Raw genomic sequence first — 19,181 nt, forward strand, 5'->3', positions numbered from 1 at the left:
TTTATGGGTGATATTACATTTATGGGTGCATTTTATTACAATTATGGTTGATATTACATTTATGGAGATTATTACATTTGTGGAGGTTACATCCCTGAGGCTAGTGCTATATGTAGCGAATTGTACTCGAGTCCCGTCTGCAGCAGAGGTCATCACTTGAACTTATTACAGGAAAATACTTGACTTTACAAAAGTTTCAATTTTGCTCTTTCAATTACAGTGTTCTCGACTTTGACGTATAAGTGTATCCACTAAGATTGATTGGACGTTAAAGATTATAATTTTTTGGCGGGTTATTGTCGTAATTAACATTACATCATACGATTCATAACTCTTGGAAGCCTTGGTCGTTTCGCTTACTGGTCATTATATCGGATCAAAATATTGTCATCATCAAGAATTGAACGATAGGGGGCGCTAGTATTTACTTTTTAAATGTTTTTGTTACTGAACTCGCAGCTTTTCCTGTGACATACTGACTTTTCTAACGTTTTGTTCTATTGTTTTGAGATTCGGGCTGGCGTAACACGTTCGTTTCCTTGCAGATTTCTCACGCAGTGAGCAATTCTTAGGGCGAACTCGTTTAAAGTGGGTTATGATGATCTGAAGAATACTTTTTTTTTTTGCAAATCGAACTGGCTCCTATGTACATAAGCTTATATAGGAAAATAGCGACGTTTTAATGCTGGTATCGAACCAACACTGAAGCGCTCAATATCAGAATATGCAATTATTCTATTCATAAAGCATAAACGATATCGATGGGATTCCGATGTATGAAACATTTCCCCCCTGACTGTTAAGAAATCAGTATATTTGATTGTCGCAATGCTATCTTGAACACTATTGGAACTAATTTGGGATAATCGGATGTTCATATTTTAGACTATACTTGAAAGAGCTAAAAGTTGAGGAACAGTCATCAATTAAAAGTTTATATCGACATAGATACAGTATTGCAATCGATGATATCTATGACATATCACTGTACTAGATTACAGATTGACATTGCAATATACTTTGAAACTGATCATTAATTACTGTTACTACGTTTTTCATGAAAAAGGTACACTACATGGTGAAATTAATGGGTTTTACGCTCAAGCCACTCCGTGAACAAACATCAAACGTTTCCGCCACCCTTGTATGATTCTCTGAAGGGCCAGAAGCAATTCCTTTTCTTTCAAGTATAATCAAAGAGTGTTACTCAATTAAGTAGGACTTCACTGACTATATATACAATATAACCATGATAGTCATAATGTGCCATTATGCAAATACTTCAAACAAAACCCAGAAACTAAGCTCACTGACTGTTTTTCGGTTTCCATGGTTCGTTTGCTTTCATGTTTCTTAACAAACGTTGTTTTTCTCAGCTTCATTCGCTGTAATCCAATATCTGCTGCATTCCCCGCTGGGCCAAAACGAACTGTACAGTTTAGTGAAATCAGTATCACGTCGCACGGGCGGCAGACATTTTTATCGGTTGTCACGACATGGCAAGGTCTAGCAGTTTTGCGTTAACTACATTTGTAATTGCAATCGCAACTGTCACGTTGCCAAACTTCAGACTTTTGGACGCTTCAGGTAAGTCTATATACTGCTCGCATTCTGCAGTCAGTATACAAAACATAGGAGAGGCCTCTGAATGTAAAACACATGCCTATCGTTTGGTTTCTACAGGGTTTTTAACCTCTTTCATTTTTTTACGACAAATGTGGTTTTAAGCTGTGTTGGATTAGCGGTTGGCATTGTTGTTAACTTGAGTGTTTGTTGCCGTATATGATACGTAATAGCCTAACGTATCTGACTTGACACTGTTCGAATTCCAATAGAGCTAAACACGATTGGAACTAATTTGGGATAATTGGATCTTTATATTTTTCAAATTTCTCAAAAGTGCTAGGTGTTCTATAGCTGAATGTTGCAATATTATAAATTACTCATAAAAACGTGTGTAACTTAAAAAGAAAAGAAGATGAGGTTGCATTTGCAGATTATGTCGACATTACTTCACCATCCAATTATCCCAAATTAGTTCCAATCGTGTTGTTATCATTTGTTATTAGTTCTAAACCTAAGTGAAATCAGGATATTTTAATCACTGACATAAAAGTGCCTACTCTTTGTTACTATCGTAAAGGCGATGCACGGAGAAATGTGAGTGTCTAGATGTTTGTGGTGGTTGCTGTAAAATAGCAAAACCAAAACTGATGATAGCTGATATACAACCCTTTAATTGGACAGTGTATGCAAGTTTTTGAAAACAGCAATTTACGATAACTTTATAGACTCTCGTTTTGCTTCATCAAACTTTGTAGAGACCTTTATTGTCTTTAAGGTCCTCTGTCACAAAATCATATACTTAGATGATTCAATTTTTTAAATAACAGTGACAATTTAAAATTTGGTCTACTTTCAACGCACATCTGGACCACTCAGTAGTATGACTAATATGACTTATCGGCAGTGAAAGTTGAATCAGATGATATTTCGCAAAGTGAAAGAAAAATTAAAAAAAGAGACTTATTTGGACTGCTACGCCAAGCATAATTTAACCTTCCGTCCGTGAAAACAGTTGAAAAACCGTATTCAGGAAAAGTATTATTGATTTGAATTAAATTTGTTGAAAAATGCATATTTTGTAATCGAAATCTTCGAGAGTTAAGTTTCTGCACGTAGTACTTTAATCAGCATAAAATGCTTTCCTTAAGCAAAGTATGAGAAATTATGTGTTACAGGAAAACTTACTTTTTTTAACATGTTGTCCACGCCGTAGGATGTACACCAATATTCGGTGACCATTGTTACGCGCTAGTGAACAGCGAACTGTCTTTTAGAACAGCGCTATGGGCTTGTCAGTATTCCGAAGTTGGCCAGCTGGCTGACATCAGAAGCCCAGGGGAAAACAACTACTTGGCCGGTGTACTCGCACAGTGAGTATCATGTTAGTCTGGCATAGATGAAATTTATCCAGGAAAAGCTTAGCCCTCGCTCTACCTCTTTTATTGGCTAAGATGAAATGTATACAGGTCTAGGAAAAGCTTAACTCTATCGATATTTTCTTTGATCCGTATGGTTAAGATGGCACATGATATGCACATAAACAAAAAAATTAACACGCCTCTGCTAGAGTCCTGATATCGTCCTGGTACAGCCTCGAGCTTACAGAATAACTGTTGACAATATACACATATTGACTGGCCATGAGGGCAACAGCATACGTCTGTACCCCGAGGGACTGTGAGTCACCCCCAAAAACAGACTGTTTCCCGAGGCCACAGGCCGAGGGAAACAGTCTGTCTTTGGGGGTGACTCACAGGCCCGAGGGTTGAAGACGTATGCTGTTGCCCTAATGGCCAGTCAATACGTGTTTTGTAACACACTCATCCGTAGTCATACATAAGAACGTACCATACACAAAAGTTGTGGCATGTAAGCTTATGATTTAATATGTTGGAATGGTTCAGCAGAAAAAGTTTTTCCCGACAGGGTCGCAATACTTCTGCAAACGTTCAATGCACCTTTGATTATCGTTTTCGTTCGTTTCAAGTCCTTGTTGGAAACCAGAGCATTCAGTTCTTCTTCAGAAAGTAGGATAAACCGAGAAATTTCTCGACTATCGTTTCACTCGGCTGCAGACGACATCTTTGTTTACATTCCAGTTCGCCCATGCGCAAGTGTTTATTTTGACGTCAGCGGGCATCATTTTTCGGAACTGATGCCTGGCAGGCAACAGTTCCGACAAATGATGCCTGATGACGTCGTTTACGTGGATCAGCACAAAAAGAACGCATCCCACGTGACTATCAATTGGCGAATTAGAACACAGACTGCGGATGAGGTGTGTTACAAAACACATATTGACTGGTCATGAGGGCAACAGCATACGTCTTTAACCCCTCGGGCCTGTGAGTCACCTCCAAAAACAGACTGTTTCTCTCGGCCTACGGCCTCGGGAAAAAGTCTGTTTTTGGGGTGACTCACAGTCCCTCGGGGTACAGACGTATGCTGTTGCCCTCATGGCCAGTCAATATGTGTTTTGTAACACATCTCATCCGTAGCCATGCATAAGAACGTACTATACACAAAACTTGTCTCATGTAGGCCTATGATGTAATATGTTGGAGTGGTTCAGTAAGAAAACGTTTTTCCTTACAGGATCGCAATACTTCTGCAAAACGTTCAATGCACCTTTGATTATAGTTTTCGTCCGTTTCGAGTCCTTGTTGGAAACCAAAGCATTCAATTCTTCTTCAGAAAGTAGGATAAACCAAAAAAATTCTCGACTATCGTTTCGATCGGCCGCAGACGACATCTTTGTTTACATTCCGGTCCGCGCACGCGTCAATGTCGTTTTTGACGTCAGCGGGCATCATTTTTCGGAACTGATGCCTGGCAGGCAACAGTTCCAACAAATGATGCCTGATGACGTCGTTTACGTGGATCAGCACAAAAAGAATGCATCCCACGTGACTATCAACTAGCGAATTAGAATACAGACTGCGGATGAGGTGTGTTACAACAAGGCCTGTGTTTATGCCAAGTCTTGCCTGCCGGTATTTTCACATAGTTAGGACGCCAGAATGTTTGTTTTGTACAATTATAAATAAGAGACTACATGAAATTTTGTTCCAATGTTAAGTATCTGTATTTATGGGATTTGCTGAACAAGATGATTAATACATTAAGCTGTTTTAGGGATTTATTTCATATTTTCAGCGATCTACAGAGCTACCTTGTCAAGTATGTATCTTCCGATGGGAAACGAACGATAAAATGTCAGTCGCATCTTATGTCATTATTGATCACTGACTTGGGCATACTTTACAAATGAGTGTGCGACATTTGATTCATGTTTACATAGTGACTTAAAACGTTCGATATAAATCGATAAAAAAACGTCTTTCTTTCCCGGCTAAGTGTGCAATTCAACCCGCAAAGTTAATATCTGCTTGTATTTCCATTACATTTTTCTTTGTTGTTGGAACGGTTACGCGTTAATAAAATGAGTCCCATGCACAAATAAGTTGTCTAATGCATTGTTCACAAATACAGAACCGGCAATACAGCTTGGATTGGCATCCATGATCGTGTCACGGAAGACTCATTTCAAACCGTCATGAACGATGACGCCACCTATACTAATTTTATGAATGGCGAACCTGATGACGGAAGTTCATCGCTCCGCCAAGACTGCGTAGTCCTTGGTGGGACAGGACAGTGGTGGGACGAATACTGCTACAGTCGATATAAAGTTCTCTGTAAAAGGAGAAAAGGTAAAAATATCCATCTATCAGTCTATCGTCAGTCAATGCCAATGGTCTGTCTGTCTGTCTGTCTGTCTGTCTGTCTGTCTGTCTGTCTGTGTCTTTCTCTGTCTGTCTATCTGACCGACCGACTAACTATCTGTCTGTCTGTCAGTCAAAGTCTCTCTTAGATTTTGTGACCGGCGACCGTAAATGATTACAAAATAATAAAAAAACAAGCTCACACGCTCAACAAACATTCTTTGGCGTTTCCGTTTTTTGTCGTAAGTCCGCAAGGCTCAGCCAGTTAAAGAGTCTCCAGACAACAGCCACGTGTAACACGTATAACAAAATAGTCACCTGAAACTCCAGGTATCACTTCTTCAAGAAAATATTCAGACACTGTAACAATCGTTTTCCCTTGAAATGGATGTCAGTGTCGATCAAAGATAGTAACTTCGAAGAAATGTTCTTGATACTCGGCAACTGTATATATGTAGTTCACGCAAACACTTGAATATCTTGTTCTTTAATATAATTTTATAACATGCCTCGTTGTGGGTGCAAATCACTGCATTGATTTGAATAGGAACATCCGGCGAGTTAGCGGGCCGATGAACGATGTACTGACCGGTCTCCATGGTTACCTGGTCCAGTGAAGCCCTTCGAAGTTTTTGACGTCAAAGCAGACGCTTAACGCTACATGCAAAATTTCCATGCGCGCACTGCCATTTTGACTTTCGTTAAAATCTGTTGATGCTGGTCGATAATGGTAAAATTATCCCTTCATGAAACTTAACGCCATAGAGCATTAACTGTGAAGAGGCATGTAATAAAATATTATTGCCTGAATACATTGGTTTATATGCCCTCGCGGCAGGAGACAATTTGCCCTCCTGACATCGGGCAATTGTCACCTGCTCTCGGGCACATAAACCCATGTATTCAGGCAGTAATATGTACAACTGCTTAATGAAAACACTTTCTGCAGAAGCCTGATAGTATAGGATGACCCGTTGCACGTGAACGTTGATTCCCATCAGGTCTCTCTAAGTGATTTAATTCAGTCACAGTAAACGGGTTGTATATTAAAAAAACCCACGTTCTTCGTCGATCTTTTTGAAAGACCAACAACACACGTTTTTATCATAATTAAAGGCCACGGCCAGGTGCGATCCCTTCGACTATTTCGAGCTTTGTGCCAAGGTGACCGCCCAACCCAAAGTGCTGAAGAAACTAACATGCCCTGGGCCCTTTTCAATCTTTCAGATCAGGTTTCTTGTGATGAGGTACACGCACCTGTCAATGGACGAATAACGACTGATCCAATGATTTCATTTCCGGCCAATCAGGGAGATACTCTCACATTTGAGTGTGACCCTGGTTACGTCATGGATGGTTCTCCCACAATTACTTGTGGACAGGGATATTGGGACAGAGCGCCACCTATCTGCAAAAGTAAGTATACTCTCTGCAGAAGTCCATGTTTTTTATTTGCCACGTTTTACAGTTGTACATCATATGAAACAACTCATTTATAGTAGACCAAAGAGCAAGATTTCAAACTGTCGTAAGGCTATTCTTCCGCAAGGAATTTAAACATACATGAACAAATATTTTAAGCAAAGGATTTTAAACTGTCGTAATGCTATTCTTTTGCAAAGAATAGCACAGGAAAAGTGAAAGAATAATACAACACTTACGTCTTTTCATTAATACAAACTCAATAGACATGAAATTAGCAGTTGAGGCTTTTTCGACTAATGTGTTTAGTTATTAAACCTACTGTATGGACATGCAAAAAAATAACATTAAAATGGTTTGCAGAAACACACTGCATGAAAACCATATAATACTTATTCTGTTAGCATGTATTATTGTATTTGTTTTAGCTGAATAGTGCGTATACAGATGAATACAGTCAAGAATCCATTGCTTGTATTCTTAAATCATGTATTCATACGGATTCCTGTGAATTCGTGAGTATTATTCTACGGTATAGGCAACATACTAGTGTGAATTTTTCTGTATGGGTAGATTTTGATACAGTGACAGTGTCGAATAAACATTTTTTGAAATTTTGTAATTTCTAACAAAATGGACTTTTTAAAATGTAACCCAGTGATTTGATTTTCAGGTTGTGAAAATGCTTTCGATGGATACTGTTACGAGACGGTTGAAGAGAGAGGCCTGAATGCGGTATCTTATTGCCTCACAGAAAAGCTCGGGTATCCTGCCGACATCACCTACAGTGCTGAAAATACTCATGTAGCCAGTTTACGTGGACTTTTCTCTAGGTATGTAGCGATAAGGGTGTCCTTACATTTAACCTACACACGTTTTTCAGAGCAATATTTCTTATCAGAGATGACATGAAAACGCCCGCATTATATAGATTTTCAAAAAACAGAAAATCTAACGTATAGAATGGTAAATGTACTTACACCTTACTCGAAGATGAAGGGGAGCACATTTTGGGCACGAAACTCGATTTTGGTATCAATATTAAAAATTCATTGACCGCTTTATGAAATTTAATACCTCATTGAGTATATGTAGAAAAAGCCTGATAATTTTCTTTTGCGTTATCTATTCTTATAATTCTCTTCTCATCTTAAATCGCATGGGTTTAAAGACTGACATGTAAAAAATGATTAAAAATCTTGATAGGCAAAATTAAAATGATTCTTATTAACATGTAAGGACTCCAATGCCAAACAAAATTGTAGTTTGGTTATGTAGCATGTAAAGTACATTATCAACGTTCACATGATTTGATCAGGCCAGAGTGGAGTTTAATTTTGTTGGAATGTGAAACCGGCAGCCAGGAAATAGGGTGATTTGCATAAATTTGAACTTTTTTCTCACCCATGACTAAGGACCATACGAAAAAGTGTACCCGACCATCGTTTTAATCTTCGGTCAACAAATCAATGAAAATTGACTGAATCTTTGCAAAAAAGTGATTTTGAACAAAATACGCCGGTGCAACATCACCCTGACTCACCAGTATCATATTAATATTTCATTTTTTATTGTTGAAATAAGTTGTTCAAAATGGTATATATTCACAACAGTCACATAACTTCATATACAGACTAAAAGGGATTTCGTCTCACATTTTTTGTAGTAACGTACAAGAAGTGCGCCTTGGTGTAATTGATTACATCGAAGAGGGCGTTTTCAGAACTGTGTGGGGCGTAGAAGTAGGTTTCACCGACTGGGGACCCGGCGAACCATCAGACCCTATAAGATACTATGTCGCCATGGACATGAATACCGCCAAGTGGCAAATGGCTTCAACTGTCGTCCCCTATTTAACTTTTGGCGGAACCGTCTGCAAAAAGAGTGAATGTAAGTACCTTAGTGCGATGACCCAGAACGTTACACGAATGCATGTGACAAAAAAAGACATACATCATTTATGGTCAGTCTGCACTCATCAAAGAGGACAGCTAATATTATTGTGAAGAGGCAACCCCACGTGTAGATGGGATTCCCTACCTGGTCCAGATAACGCACACAAGTTAATAATTATAATACATGCACGCTGATATTATCAGTTTCAAAAGAGTTCCGGGGTTAACTTTAATTGGAACCCCTGACAGTGAAAAGTGATTTTTCTTGTCCTTATCAGTCCTATTGCGGTCCAATTTCAATGATGGTTGTACTTCTCTGTTAACCGGCAACATAACTAGAGGAAGCTCGGATTTCATCGTTGTCACAACATTTGTGTCAAGAATTCTCCTGAATCAATCCCAAAACTTTGATTATACAAAACTAATATCATATCCAATCGAGAACATGCAGAAAAAAAACAAAGCAAAACAAAACAAGACATAACCATGTCCATACCACGAAGTACGGTATATGATAGCACGTTTCACGATTTTTCAACCCATATTTTTGTAATATTAGATCCGCTTTCCATCATTTCTGGAGATTATTTTAGTGGTTTCATTTCGGAGATAAGATTCATGACTACTCGATTTCATTAATTAAAGTTATATGCCTTACTTACATGTACCGTATGTCTGTTCACACGCTCCGTACTTAGAATGGCAAAATGCATTCTTATATTCGATGAATAACACTTTAACAAGTACTTCGCCTGGTTTCAGCTGGTGAATGTACTGAAATACAAATTCCAAACGGATACATTTCAAACATCCCGGCACAGTCCTTTCCAGCGCCGAACGGAGCGGTAATAAATTTCGCCTGCAATGCTGAGTATAAGTTTACAGGTAACGGCAAATCATCACTCACATGTACAAGTGGATTTTGGAACAATTACCCTAGAGTCTGCTCCCGTAAGTTATTCATCTATAAGACTATGATAAAGCTAACATTTATTCGTGTACCTCGCTCGTACCGAACGAATGTAGCCGAGCTGCGTATTCTCCAATGGTTACCAGTGCAGTGCAGCAGAAGCTACACTGTCTATGGTTTGGCGCGAAATGAAGTTCAGTGACACAAATTTAAAAAAGAAGAAACGGTGACCGAGTCTCCACACTTCCTTCTTTTTTCTTTTTTCTCCGATAGGGCAATAAGCATAATCAAATAACAAATGTTTGTGATAATTCTTGATGTCAATATACGTATCATCATATCGCCCTACATTATGTTTCACTTTAAAGGTACACTGTCACCTGTTCCAATTTTGCCACAGTTACCATGGAAAGAGAAAATCTAACCAATCACAGATTTTAAGCGTGTGGCCACTTTTTAAAAACAGCCCCCTCACATGGGTATTTCGAATACCAAGGAACGTGCCTTTGACCATATATGGGCATATTTAGATTACAGGTGACTGTATACCTTTAAGGATCCAATTCCATAAGGTACTTAAAAAACGACAGGAATAATGTGACTGAGCTAATCAAATGTACAGCTCAACTTCTTCCTTCTTTTTGCTAGTTTCTAAGGGAGATCAATATATATGCTGAGTTTCTGGAAAACGATGTTTTTGTGTTAGAATGGATGTGATCAGGCATATAGTTTTTGTAACATGAATAAAGCAATGAAAAGATGATTAAATACTGAAAGTTGTCGAACAAACAATCTGCTAACAACGTACAACAATTGACATCGTTTTTACTAGATGGTAACAAATCATAGTTGCTCTATTCTGAAGTCAACTTATCAATGCACTACGACTTCGATAGGACGATGGTAAATGGAATTATTGAAATTGATTTCTTTCCCAAAAACACACATACAGCGGCGAACGTAACAACGATGGAATACAACGGCCATACCTACACAGCCCAGGATATTCCGTTGACTTGGTACGATGCAGACGCCTACTGTCAACTTTACGATTTAGGTCGACTTGTTGTTATTGAGAACTCTGGGGAATGCGCACGAGTTGAAGATCTGGCGGCGGAAGTGACCACGGAAAGGTATGCAAACAAAAACTGTCAAGCACCGAACTTGTAGCTCCATTGATTGTTAGTGTAATACAAGAACAGGTATGACATTTTTTTCCCGACTAAAAAGAATAACATCTTGCCACTGCCTCTGCTTACTGGAGATACAAGTGCGTTTTACGAGGAACTTCAGAATTACTACAAGCTAGGAGAACTTGAATTTTTGAGGTTCTTAAGAGGATACCAAGTACGTAAAAAGCCAGAATGAACTTTCAAGATTCTCTCATCCAGAGGCGTTTAAACGTAGTCTCAACGCAGACGGCTACGTTCCCTAGGCCACTGGTGACCCAGGGTATCCTATGTGGTCAGGTCGAGGATAAAGTATGAACTTAGAGCCCAAGGGAACGATTTTATTTCGCATCTAAAAATATGACATTTAACATTCACTCTTGACGTATTACTGCAAGTGTACTTGCATGCTGTTCTTTTTTTCCGAAGAAGGATTTTTTTTTCATTACAGGGTGTGGATTGGTCTGAGTGATGAGACAACAGAAGATGACTTTCGGACTCTGCATAACCAAGAAGCACCATACATTGACTGGGCCACCTCTGGTAATAATCAGCCAGATGGTTCGTTTTCTGAGAACTGTGTCAGTATGGATGTTGACGGAAATGGTTTCTATGACGACAGTTGCGATGAAACGCTACCATTTGTGTGCAAATATCCCCCAGGTAAACAGCATGTTCAATCTGTTTGAGTTCTCACACTTTACAAAACATTTGGGAGCGCTGGGGGCGGGTATTACGACCAGTGTATCGTTCGATGCAAAACAACCAATCAAGGCATTAATCAAGTGATTAATTAATCATTCATATAGTTATCATTATTTTTATAAAACGTTTCATCAAAAACACGGCACAGTATTTTTTTCCTGGAACTTTCATTTGGCTACAACTTTTCAATACATTTTCATTATTTCACTTTTGGATTTGTGTCATGTTGTTGTCCTCACTGACAGACAACTGCACTAACTGTCGGCTGGTTACAATAATGTTGAATAAATTTGAATGCAGAAATAATATATCTTGGGCAGGACAAAGACGTTACCCTTGGTGTGAATACTTCATGACCCTTTGATATTCATTGGCCAATTATGCACTAAGCTAGTTTAACCCTTTGCACTCTGACCCCCTGGTGACCTATGACATCATGCAGGCATTTTTGTCCGAGCCGAGTTCAAAGGGTTAAGGAAGCTACCTTGAAAGGACAGTCTGTCAGTTCTAGTGTGCAGTGATGACGGCATAACTTTTTTCTGGATCAGCAGGTCTGTACTTGGTGGACATATCACCACTGAAACATCTTATAGTGCTGAAACGTGTATTTTGGACGAAATGATGAAAGATCGAACGATACCGTGTAGAATGGCAATACTGGAACTTTTAATTGACTGATGTTTGTCATTTGGTGATTGGATTTATGATCGTGTGAAGTGGCGATAATTACAAAATATTGATAGGACCGTTTTTACGATTCCAGATTTAATGTTTTTAACTACAACCATTTGCAGTAATAGAGCGCAAAGCCACTGCAGTGAACTGCAATAAAACTGCTTACACTAATTAGTTTCAGCTGTAGCCGTGGCCACTTTGGTGTTGAACAAGGCTACTTGATAAAGACCAAAAAGTCTGCTTGTACAAAGGCAAAACTAGCTCTGTCTGAGGCTCGAGTTGTAAATGAGAGTTTACGATTGGCACCCTGTGTTCAAGATTAAGATACAATGTAACATTACCATGCACTGGTCCATGTACAAATCTTTTTTATTTCAACTTCCCCAGACAAACTGTCTGCATGGGACATACAATGTTGTCGACTTTTCCAGCCGGCTACAGCTGAAACTAATTAGTGTGAGCAGTTTTATTGCAGTTCACTGCAGTGGCTTCGCGCTCTATTACTGAAAAGGGTAGTAGATCACTTTTTATCATAAACCACGAAAAGAAAATTTGTAATCCTGAAAATGCAGGCATTTCTCATTTTGAGAAACCGTAATACAGAATTATATTACCATGCCCTGCCCGTCGCATTTTGATTGGGCGAGCTGAACCACGTGACTGACCACAAATACACAGTAATGGTTTGTTGACATGCCCGTGAATATGAATAATAAGATTAACAACTCAAAGTATCGTAACTTTACAGCTAAAATGTAAATCATAATCAATCACAAAATAAAATGGAGCACTTGTAGGTCAAGTTGAGATACTTTTTTCTGAAAACATCTCCGAATTTGCCAATTTTTTTACAGCGCGCGTGACAGTGCGTCGCGTATTGCTCAGTTTCTGGGGCCCAGTTGTCGTTCGCTCCTGAAATTTTCGGAAATTTTGACGTTTTCTTGGGTTCGCTGATAATATAATGGAAATAACAGACTCCGCTCTGACCATTAACGTTTATTTGTGGGCGCGGGCTCGAGGAAAGCCAAATTAACGGGCTCGGCAAGCCTCGCCCATTAATTTTTGGCTTTCCTCTCGCCCTTGCCCACAAATAAACGTTAATGGTCAGCGCGTCACCCGTTATTTCTATATTATCATCCATGTCCCTCGAACCACAGAGAATAAGCTGATTGAATGTGATTTGAATATAAACAATCTTCATCGGTCTGTATGCATGGGATGAAACGCCTCTCGATGCAGTTTGCACATCATTATAGAACTTCACTACATTTACATGTCCATAAATCTATACAACTGTACCTCCGACTACAGTTATGACAACCCAGCCACCAACGACAACTGCAACAACAACAGTTATGACCACCCTGCCACCAACGACAATTGCAACAACAACAGTTGCGACCACCCTGCCACCAACGACAACTGCAACAACTACAGGTCCGACCACCCTGCCACCAACGACAACGGCAACAACCACAGTTGTGACCACCCTGCTACCAACGACAACTGTAACAACTACAGTTGCGACCACCCTGCCACCAACAATAACTGCAACAACCACGGTTGCGACGACCCGACCATCGACGGCGGCAACGACACCATCACCATCCACAGTCATGACAACCCAATCGCCAACGACGACAATTAGCATACCAACTACAGACGTAACTACAGACTCTGGGATGGTGACAACAGTGGTACCCAGTACATCCCAGCCTTTATCGACAGCGCCACCAACTGCGAGCACGCTAACCCCTGCCATGCAAGGTACATACGCTGATTTATGAATGACAGCCCGAATAGGACAACGTCAGGTGCACTTGCGAAGTTAAAAAATATTTGTCGCTCCTCCTGAATATCTGTTTTCCCTTTTATGCTCACATGGACCATTTTGTTTCGTAGAAACAAGAGAGGAAACAAATTCTATCATTTGTAGAAAACTATAGGTTCACCACCATATACAAAATGCCAAATTAATTGTTGTACTTAAACCTGGCGTAAACTGAGATTGTTTGCGTAGCTATCAAACTTCTGACTTTCACGAAGATGTTTTGGATTTAAATCTCCAGAACTAAATTAAAGTTACATTCTGCCTTCTCATGGCTATTCACATCACATATAAGTCTACAAAAATTGAGTATGATGGGATTTCTATCTTCACAGGAACTCCTGGTGGCGCCCTCTCCGAGGAAGCATGTAATAGATCTGGATACTTTAAATTGAAGGCAGAACATAGAGGTGCCCCTGGCCTGTATTGGACTCGGTCATTGTTTCATCTGCCATTGGATGTGCGCAGGCGTGCCTTGCATTAACTGCATGCGCTAGTTTTAATATCAAAAACGATGTTTTCTTTTCATTAAGAATATGCGAACTGTTTTCAGAAGTGTTCGATTTGGTTCAATTGTCTCATCGACCGGGCTACTCATATTTTCAAAGTAACAAGTAAAAGACGTATCAGTTTGGGGATAAAAATTAATCGGAAATACAATTTTTCTCGCATCATATCTTGGATTTTTCATTCTTATTCAAAGTTTTGTCTGATCATTCCCGAATCCCACGATGGAAATTATACATGTGATACACAAAAAGGAAACACCACAGAATAGCCAGAAATTCGATCCTATCCAGTAATTACGGGCACGACATCGTGTGCAAAGCGTCCGGGATGATTCCTGGAATTGCTTTAACTCCCACAAAATTAAAGTTTAATGAAAGTAGAATGGAAAGGTCGAAACCATATTGTCAATAAATCGACTTTAACGGTGTTCCTATGTTTGCAACACTTTGTTCTTTTACACAGTGAATTAACGCAATCGCAAATGGCTGACACAAAGAATAAATTCGTAAGGGCAGTATTGTTTAATTTTGCAATATTTTCCTCTCACTGAACTCTAAAGCTTCCCTATGTTGTTATGATTTTGTAATTAGACTTGTGCTCGGTTCCTTTGGAATTCAGCGTTATGTGTTCGTTTTGTTTCGGATTTCTGACAAAAAAGCAGTTATAAAGAGCGTCCGACCTTGTTGAAGTGTGTTTTGACAACTTGACACACATGTATTTTGCGTACAATATTGTTTTGCAAATGTAACTGCTACCTATGTACATTTTCAGCGAAAATAATGACGTTTTACTGTGGGCCGCAGTATTGAACCAACTCATAGACGCTATATATCAGAACAATTAAAGTGATCGCTATTCAAAATAGAGAAAGGATATCGATGGTGTTTAGTGTGTTTTAACACATAGTATTCCGCTTAGAGTTGTCAAAAAGTCGTATCTGATTGTTTGTAACAAGTCAGAGGAGATTTATGTTGCTGTCGACGTGTGTGGACGAAATTCGCATCAGGATGAAACAATTCATTCAGTTTTCGTCGTGTTTTGGATCCAATGCAGCAAAATTAGCTGACCCTAGGATTGGAGAATCCGACATTGCCACCTCAGCTTCTGCTTGTAACCTTGACGTGACACTTGATATTTACGGCTCGATATTCAACGACATCAATAAATTCTGCAGACCGCTTTTGTGCAGTATCGTCACATCCCAGCTAGATTACTATAATAGTCTTTAATATGGCATAAATGAGACCCAGAGTCGTCTTGAATCAGTTCAAAATGCTGTAGTTTGCCTTGTGAGCCAAACTCACCAATTCTACCTTTGTGCCCCGGTTCTAATCGCATTGCTGCCAGCTGAAGCTCGCATTAAAATTCATAACTTTGTCGAACACGTGTAAACTCTTCTACCGTGTTGCACCGCTTTACTTGATTGTCTGAGATTCGCAACACTAGAACTGTTAAGTGTTTTCAATAGAGTTTGAAGACTCATCTTTCATTCAGCACTGTTTACTATTTCTATCCAACTATGATGTGTAAAACCCACTGACATGTACATGTTATTTACCAAAACCTTGAAAAATTGCTTCTATATACAAATGTGCTAACTTCACCACAATTTGAAGAAACCGAGCTAAGTCACCGTGAGAAACCAACAGAGTAAATTTCAAAGCAATCAGACCAGTTGTTTCAGAGAATAGCGGATAACGGACGGACAACTGCAGACAATCAGCCTATCTGATAGGTTACGCGTCGCTAAAATAACTGCTTCCTGGGATATATATGTGCGTTCTTCTTAGAATTCACAGACAAATTTTATGTATTCGCACTGTAAGTGAAAGGTACCACGACCTTTCATTATAAACGTACGAAATCAAAGCAATTTTAAAAACCTTTGTGTTTTCTGCTCATTTCAACGGATTAAAACACAGTTGAAGTCAGTGTCAATTAATTTTGTCATAAAAACAACTGAATGTATGATAAAGCCGGCAAAAGTAAAGTGCAATGTAGATCGACATTTATCCAATATTTGTATAAATATGAATAATTGAACAGACAAACAAATACATGGATTTTCATGAAATGCAATAAAATATTTTAGAATTTTGTATCTAGACATGTAGTGCTATTTATTCTCGATGGGATCGGAAGTTGAGGGGGGAGGGGGCTTTTTCTACCTCTCTCACGCGGTTTTTCCAGGATAATCATAGAAATTGAATCTTGCGATTGCATGACTGTATTAAGAGATATAAACGGCAAGCAAGGATATTTTTTAGTTGATATAAGAGCTCTCGGGTGTAGTTTGGCATATTAAAAGAGCCTCAATTACGGTATGTATTTTCTTCAAGGTTTCACAATGTTCTAAATTTCATGGGTTACACGCTCATGATACTCTTTGAAGAGTAGTCAACATTTCAGTGTGCCTTTGTACTTGTCTCGGAATAGCTAGAAGCACTTCCGTTTCTTTCAAGTCCAATCTAAGAGTTGCACTCCATTAATTAGGACTTCATTGAGTAGATGTACAAGGTGACCTTGGTAGTCATAAAGTTCCGTCATGTCAATACCTTAAATAGAACCTAGAAACCCAGTTATCTAAACGGTTTTTGGAAGAAAGTTTGTGTGATTCATAATTTCTTGAAGAACACCAGGTTTCTCAGCTTCATTCCTTGCAATTCAGTGTCTACCATATTCGACTCTGGCCCCTATGGGAAGGTTGCGCTGTGTCTTGGAAAGTCAGTATTGCTCCGGTACAAGGAAACGTTATCTCTAAGTTAACTCTTAATCTGTAATTTCAAAATAAAACAAAAATTGGCTTGAGCAGAAGCAGCGATTCCGAGGAAAAACTTATTTATTCTTCATGGCCTTATTAGATTTTTGAGGTTGTTAAGGGAGTGTAACCTCCATAAATGTAATAATCTCCATAAATGTAACATCAACTATTATTGTGATAAATTGCACCCATAAATGTAATTTCGCCCATAAATATAACAAAAATCAACCATAAATGTAATAAAAATACCAACTATTATTGTAATGGTAGCCATAAATGTAATACTTATCAACCATAAATGTAATTGTAACGAGTTGATTTTTTAGGCTGTGTATTTTCCATTTTACCTGTGAGTTTTTGTTTGTTATAACTGTATAGGTGGGGAGTCCAGTGCGGAACTTTCTAGAGAGTAAGTTGCCGTGTCGCACGCTGCACTTGAAGGTTTGAGTTCAGAGTTTGCTTTTTAGTTTAGATGTTTCTGTATTTTGAGTTTTGCTCAAGTCTGCAGATATGTAAGGAGACCGATGAGTCGATAGAGATCGAACTATATGTTGACCGGACTGGAACGTAGCACAGATCTTTAGCGCATAGTCTCACATAAGTTTACAAAGAAACTTAGCAGTGTCATGCTAATTAAAATATGAAATGTAAGAAAAATGCCTTCCTTTTACAGGATCACACTTGTAGGTCAAGTTGAGATACTTTTTTCTGAAAACATTTCCGGATTTGCCAATTTTTTATAGCGTGACAGTGCGTCCCGTATTGCTCAGTTTCTGGGGCCCTGTTGTCGTTCGCTCCGACATTTTCGGAAATTTTGACGGTTTTCTTGGTTCGCTGATAATTAATGGAAATAACAGACTCCGCTCTGACCATTAACGTTTATTTATGGGCGCAGGCTCGAAGAAAGTCAAATTAACGGGCTCGGAAAGCCTCGCCCGTTAATTTTCGGCTTTCCTCTCGCCCTTGCCCACAAATAAACGTTAATGGTCAGCGCGTCGCCCGTTATTTCTATAGTTTCTTGAAAGTAGCTATAGTACAAAATTGGCAAATAAATATCGAAGAGTCCGTGTATTATTGCGATTCTGTAATATTATATAGGGCTCAGCCCTTGGTGTCGCGCCAGGGGTTAAGATTTGCAATGTTATTTGTATTGATTCATGATAAAATATAATTAATTGTTACTTCATAAACGTTTATATGACAACTATGCCCAGTTTCCCTCTGATGAAAGCAGTTCACGTACGTACACGACGTCAAACCCTGCAGCAGTGCAGGTATAGATTTTCTGTAATGTGTAAAAATGTTGGACAAAATTGGCAATTTTTATCATGATAACACAGCCTAATGCGTTAAACAAGGGACGTATTATGCAATCATTATCATTGCAATGGTAACCGCACTGCCCACCTTCCACTTGCAAGCTGAAACTATAGCGCGCGTTCCGTCTAAAAACTGGCAATTTTTGAATCTAATTATTGACACAGGGGCGCTTTTCTAAAATTCAATCCCAGCATTCTTTGCGTATGCCCCATTCATATGCACGACAGTTTTCTCCCTTTTCTATTTTTTATGCGTGATATTAACGATATTTTGTATCAGCGACAAGGTGGATAATAACACTTACTGGCTAATAAAAGAGATATGTTTTATAAATGGCGTGTTATAAAATATTAAATTACCATGCCCTGTCCATTGCGTTTTAATTGGTTGAGCTGAACCACGAGACTGCCCACAAATACACAGTAATGGTTTGTTTTCATGCCCGTGAATATGAATAATATCGTACACACTGTAACTTTTCAGCTAAAATGAAAATGGTGATTTGTACAAAGATCATAATCAACCATAAAAAATAAAATGGAGCATTTGTGGGCTAGGTTTAGACGCTGTTTTTCAAAAAAATCTTCGGATTTGCAAAATTTTTGCAGCGCGCACTACTCACTGGCAGGTTCTGGGCCCCGTTGTCGTTCGCACGGGAAATTTTCGTAAATTTTGGCGGTTTTTAGGGGTTCGTT

The 19,181-nt window shown here is 39.0% G+C and overlaps 1 protein-coding gene across 1 annotated transcript; it reads left to right on the forward strand.

The window, feature by feature from the left end:
- The first annotated feature begins 1,360 nt into the window (after window positions 1-1,360).
- Window positions 1,361-16,508, forward strand: LOC139142222 (uncharacterized). The gene is made up of 11 exons (XM_070712089.1): window positions 1,361-1,587; window positions 2,780-2,936; window positions 5,059-5,279; window positions 6,519-6,707; window positions 7,387-7,546; window positions 8,380-8,603; window positions 9,371-9,559; window positions 10,471-10,651; window positions 11,139-11,350; window positions 13,463-13,834; window positions 14,231-16,508. The coding sequence occupies exons 1-11, from the start codon at window positions 1,497-1,499 to the stop codon at window positions 14,377-14,379; spliced, it is 2,145 nt and encodes a 714-aa protein (XP_070568190.1). The 5' UTR covers window positions 1,361-1,496; the 3' UTR covers window positions 14,380-16,508.
- The last annotated feature ends 2,673 nt before the right edge of the window (window positions 16,509-19,181 follow it).

The sequence above is a fragment of the Ptychodera flava genome, chromosome 10 (assembly GCF_041260155.1).
Source record: "Ptychodera flava strain L36383 chromosome 10, AS_Pfla_20210202, whole genome shotgun sequence".
Classification (NCBI taxonomy): domain Eukaryota; kingdom Metazoa; phylum Hemichordata; class Enteropneusta; family Ptychoderidae; genus Ptychodera; species Ptychodera flava.

Bases quoted from the DNA above. Each gene is read 5' to 3' on its own strand.
- LOC139142222 (XM_070712089.1), top strand. From the start codon at position 1,497: ATGGCAAGGTCTAGCAGTTTTGCGTTAACTACATTTGTAATTGCAATC. The intron at 6,708-7,386 runs GTAAGTATACTC...TTTGATTTTCAG, and splicing joins AGCGCCACCTATCTGCAAAA to GTTGTGAAAATGCTTTCGAT. The intron at 10,652-11,138 runs GTATGCAAACAA...TTTTCATTACAG, and splicing joins GCGGAAGTGACCACGGAAAG to GGTGTGGATTGGTCTGAGTG.